At 63.8% G+C, this 4,914-nt stretch overlaps 1 protein-coding gene across 1 annotated transcript in view; it reads right to left on the bottom strand.

Annotated features, from left to right (window-relative positions):
• Window positions 1-2,571: 2,571 nt before the first annotated feature.
• PDLIM7 (PDZ and LIM domain 7) overlaps window positions 2,572-4,914 on the bottom strand; it is a 15,868-nt gene continuing 13,525 nt past the window's right edge. Inside the window, 5 exon segments of the mRNA XM_017728184.1 lie at window positions 2,572-3,461; window positions 3,752-3,867; window positions 4,338-4,458; window positions 4,615-4,795; window positions 4,873-4,914. The exon segment at window positions 4,873-4,914 is cut by the window's right edge and continues 13 nt beyond it. Coding sequence (XP_017583673.1) covers window positions 3,375-3,461; window positions 3,752-3,867; window positions 4,338-4,458; window positions 4,615-4,795; window positions 4,873-4,914 — 547 coding nt within the window. The 3' untranslated portion in view covers window positions 2,572-3,374.

Below are 4,914 nucleotides of genomic sequence, written 5' to 3'. Positions count from 1 at the left end.
GGGGGTGCGGGCAGCATCGCCCCCGCCCCGGGCTGCCCCCGCACACCGCTCGCCCCCGGGATCCCGCAGCCTCGGCTCTGCTCTGCCCCCGCGACACCGCGCCCCGGGCCATCCCCCGCTCCAGGGACACTGAACCTCAGCTCAGCTCCTCCTGGGAACCTGCACCCCGGGTGATTTCGCATCCCGGGCTCTCCTCCGCCCTGGGGACCCCGTATCCTGTGCTGCCCCTCCTGGGAACCTGCACTCTGGAGACCTCTCGTGCTGGGTGGTCCTCTCCATCCCCAGACTCTCCGCTGCCGCACGTCCTCAACACCCAGGGGACGTGGCACACCGAGCTTCCTGTGCCCTCAGCTGCCCTACACCGAGCCCCCGTGCCCGAGGTTTCCTCTCCAAGGACACGGCACCGTAGGCTCTGCCCTGCACACCCAGCCATGCTCTCGCTGCTGCACAAGGGGTCAGTGGACACAACCTTTTTGGGAGCCCCTTTGTTGCCTGTCTGCCCCTCCATCCCCACCGCTCCCAAGCCCCCGGTCCCCTCAGAACCCTGCCAGGCTGTGTTCGGCAGCACCTTTTCCAGGAGGTTTTGCCTCTGTGTGAACCCACAGTTGCTTTTGTACTGACCCGCGCAGGGCTCTGCAGGGACTCCCAGCCGGGTCCTAATGCTCCTGCCAGGGCAGGCAGCGATTCCCCATCCCCGGGACTGCCCCCAGCCTGGACCAGCACCGCGGAGCAGGGGTCTCTGTGCCAGAGCAGCAGTGGGGAGCGCACAGGGCCTGATCCCTGCAGGTTGGGGATGTTGCTGGAGTGACCCGTCTCAAGCCCTTCAGAGCAGCCCATGGATGACCCCAGAGGGACATGGGACAGAGTGCCGCGGGCCCTGGCTGTGCCGCCCGCTCCCCCCACGCCCTCCTTGCACCAGCATTTCCGAGCGAGACCAGAGCCGGAGCCGCCCTAAGAGGCTGTGAGAGGTGGGGAGCAGCTGTGGAGCAGCTGCCGGGGCCAGCGCGGGGGCTGGGGCCGGGGCAGGCGCCCCACAAGCGGCTCGGATGGCTTTGGGGGTGGATGTGGTGGGACCCTGCTCAGGGACGTGGTGGGAGCTCCGAGCCTGCCGCCGCCAGGCTTTGTTCTCGGAGCAGCGAGGCTGCAGCCCCTCCCCAGGCTCCACCTCCGCAGCCCACCCGAGACCCTCCTTCCGCTGCCTGTGCACAAGCTCCTCACATGGTGCGCAGAGCTGGCGGGCAAGAGATGCCCTTGGCACAGCGCTGAGGCACCTTGGGTGGTAGAGGTGTCATCAGGAGGGCCCGGAGGCAACAGGGAACCAACCAGACGAAGCTAAGCCCCCCATGAGTGCAGTGGCACCAGGGGATGCTTGGCTCTTCCCGGGGCAGAGGCAGGTTGGCTGTAGGACCCTGGCTCGGCCCTGGCCCTGCTCCACCGCTGGGCACCCCAGGGCTGAGCTGGCAGAACCTGTTCCCAGACCCTGCTACCCCAGCAGGCTCCGTCCCGCACGACTGCCTGCCCCTGCCCCCTTCCTGCCCTTCACTCACGGGTTGCTGTCTGTCCGAGCCACCTGGCAGGCACCTCACCTTCCCCTGTGCTTCTCCTGACCTTGGCTGCACAGCTGGGACTCACACGCGGGCACTCACCACAGCCCTGCTCCTGCCGGCCCTGCCAGGCAGGCACCAGCTCTTTCTGTCCCTTGTTGCACCGGTGTCCTGCTGCTCCCCAGTGTGACCATCCCATTGCTCACATGCCCCCCAGCCTGAGCGTCTGGCCCAGCTCCAGCCTGTCTTTATCACTCGACTTTCCTCGCCCCATCTTTGATGGGCTTTTGCACTCCTGGAACTGGCAGTGAGAAGATGTGGCACCGCAGCCCAGATCTGGCTGATGCCAGGAGGCATTTGGCTTCCCACAGCCAGCTCCTGCCCCCGGCAGAACCTTCCAGTAGATGAGCAAGACAATTTTCCTTGCAATTGCTCATCACGGTAAGAGCTGCAATTATTAATGACCGTTCCAGCTGTCACAGTGGAGAGGGAGGAGAACACCCACTTCCCCACACCCGCTGCCCTCGAGCCCGTTCCAGCCGGAGGTGCTGGCCTGGCCTCACACCCGTCCTTCGGGACGGCAGCTGCATCGTGTGAGCAAACACTTGGCTGCTCCACACTGGAGAACGCCCAGAGCTGGTGCACGTGGCCCACGCATGCCCCATGACTCTTCATCCCCTCCACAGGATTCGGGGGCAGGGCACAGGGACCAGAGGACACTGCCAGGTATGTAGGGACCCCCACTAAAGTCTGACCCCTTCCCCATCTCTCCTTGCTGCATTTTGCCCCCCAGATTAATTAGTGCCTCCGTTAGCAGTCCTGCCTGATACAAAAGGGATGACCCAGTCGACACAAGAGGTCGAGCCTGGGCTGACACGGGCAGAGGAGGAGAAATCTGAGGTGAAGATTTTCCCTGGAAAGCTGGAAGGAGCTGAGTCAGGCCCCAGAGGGAGCAGGATGAGAGCTGAGCATGACCTTCCCAGCCGGCCGCACCTCACTCGGCAAAACCGCAGGCCTGGAGACAGCCGGCACTTGCAGAGAAGTGTTTATTAAAGGCACTAAAAGCACCGTGGCTACATCAGTGCAGCCCGAACGGAAGGGTGTGGGTTGGGGGGAGGCATCGAGGGGCCCAGGATGGCAGTGGCAGAGAGCTCTTTGGTAGGAAGCTGTGCCCAAGCCTTGCAGGAGCAGCTGTCCAGCTGGGCTGGCCATCAGCTGGAGGTGCTGCCAGCCCCAGGGGAGCAGTGGGCCAGCAGGGTGAGGGGCATGAGGCACAGACGCCCCTGGAATGCAAGCGGGGCTGGAAGCCACCGCAGCAGTTTGAGGGGGGACTGGTGGGTTGCCATGGGCAGGGCCCCAGCAGGGGAGCAGGGCCGGGTCTCCAGCCCCGAGCACACAGCAGAGAAGGTAGGGGAGAGAGGAACAGGGGCTGGTCCTCACCCACTCAGGGATGTGTAAGGAGTATCCCTGCCCCAGCACTGAGCTGCCAGGCAGCAAGGGAGCAACCTGGCTGTAGCAGACCCCTTCCAATTCCAGCCTCAGCATGGTTGTGCCCACCATGCTGCACGGCTCAGGGGCAGGAGATCCATGCAGCATCCCCTTCCCAGGGCTCCTAGGGCCAGTCGAGAAGCATATAAGAAGCCACACAGCTATAAGGGGATCTGGACCCAGCACTGTCTCTGGCTGGAGTTCAGCCAGGAGCTGCCAGGGAAGAGGCAGGAGCAGGGGAAAGGGCCAAGGGCCCAGCCTGGCTCCCTGGGGGCAGCAGGGCAGGGGGAGAGGAGCATGCAGGGCCAGGGGCACGCGTGGGCACAGCTGAACTCCCACCCCTCACACGTGGGAGAAAGCGTGGCTCTTGCAGAGCGGCTTGTCCTTCTTGGAGTAGAACGTCTTCCCTTCCAGGTTGGTCTGGCAGATCTGGGGAGGAGAGTGCAGCTGGTCAGGCTGGGGGGCTGAGCCAGCCTCCGGGTCCCCCACAGCCCAGCACCGGTGTCACACAGGGATCAGGGACCACTCCACATGGCCCTGGAGCACTGCCATGGACCAGCAGGCTCAAAGCAGAGTCCCAAGCCCCCAGAATGAAGGCAAGTGGGAAAAACCTTGTGTCAGCAGGTCCCCGGTGCTGCTGGTGTACCCAACCCAGACCAAGATTGTCAGGGAGAGGCACAGGCCCCTGCAACAGTCAGGGAGGGAGGCATGTTGCTCACCGCACAGACAAAGCAAGTGTCATGCCAGCTGAACCCCAGCGCCTCCAGGAACCGGTCTCCAGCATCGATCTTGAAGTCACAGCCACGGCACTTGGTGCCAAACATCTTCTCATAGTCTGCAAGGAAAGGCAGAGCCCAGCTCAGCACTTCCATGCATTATAGCTGCTCATCCCAGGGGAGCAGGGCTGCAGCTCAGCTGGGATCCCACAGGCACAGCCTGGGGACAATTTGCTGCCAGCCCCCATCCAAGTGGGACAATGCCCGGCACAGCCAGGAGAGGTGCAGGATGGCCCGGCCACCACAGGGCTCCAGGGAGGAGGAGGAGAACCTCATCTCCCAGGATGCAGCACTTGCTTTGATGTACATCCTCCCTCATTGCCATGGCAACATAGGAGCACTACCCCGCAGCTAGGCAGAACCAGGATGGAGGGCCCAGAGCTGTGGGATTGGGGTCTCTGTGCTCCCCACAGCCCAGGGGGAGCCCACAGAGCAGGGCAGCTCATCCCCCACCCCTGTGTGCAGCTGCTGAGTCCCAGTGGTGCCCCAGGGCCACATGAGGTGACACACGGGGTCCTCTGGGTCCTACCTCTCTCACAGTAGGGCTGTCCCTCCTCCATGTAGAAGGCTCGGTTGCGGATGGGAGTTTTGCAGGCACAGCAGGTGAAGCACTGCACGTGCCAGGTCATCTTCAGTGCGTGCATCACCTCCTGGAAGGGAGCCACTGTCAGCCAGGGGTAGGACCACCAAGGGCAGGAAGGGACAAGGAATCCCCTGAGATGGGACCAAGGTGGGAAGGGACACAGCCAGGCACTCACAGCAGAGGGCAAGGACAGAAGATGGAGGGCAGGCTGAGGGATACTCACCCCAGTGATCTTCTTCTTGCACTTGGCGCAGCTGGGCGCGTAGCGCGTGTCGTAGCACTTGGGGCAGAAGATGGAGCCTTTCTCCTCAAAGAAGCCGCCCTCATCCAGCACCTTCCTGCACTGGCAGCAGGTGAACTCCTCGGGGTGGTAATAATGTCCCAGCGCCACCAGGTACCGTCCCCTGCAGCAGGACAGAGCCACGTCAGCCAGGCTGCGGCCCAGGACGCCGGCGTGGCAGTGGTGGTGGCCAGGGCTCACCTGATGACCTTGTTGCACTTGTAGCAGAGGGGGGTGCGGCCA

This window comes from Corvus brachyrhynchos, unplaced genomic scaffold, assembly GCF_000691975.1.
Source record: "Corvus brachyrhynchos isolate BGI_N302 unplaced genomic scaffold, ASM69197v1 scaffold21, whole genome shotgun sequence".
NCBI classification, from domain to species: Eukaryota; Metazoa; Chordata; class Aves; order Passeriformes; family Corvidae; genus Corvus; species Corvus brachyrhynchos.
The sequence above is the reverse complement of the archived record's forward strand: the minus strand, read 5'-3'. Positions and strand labels throughout refer to the sequence as shown.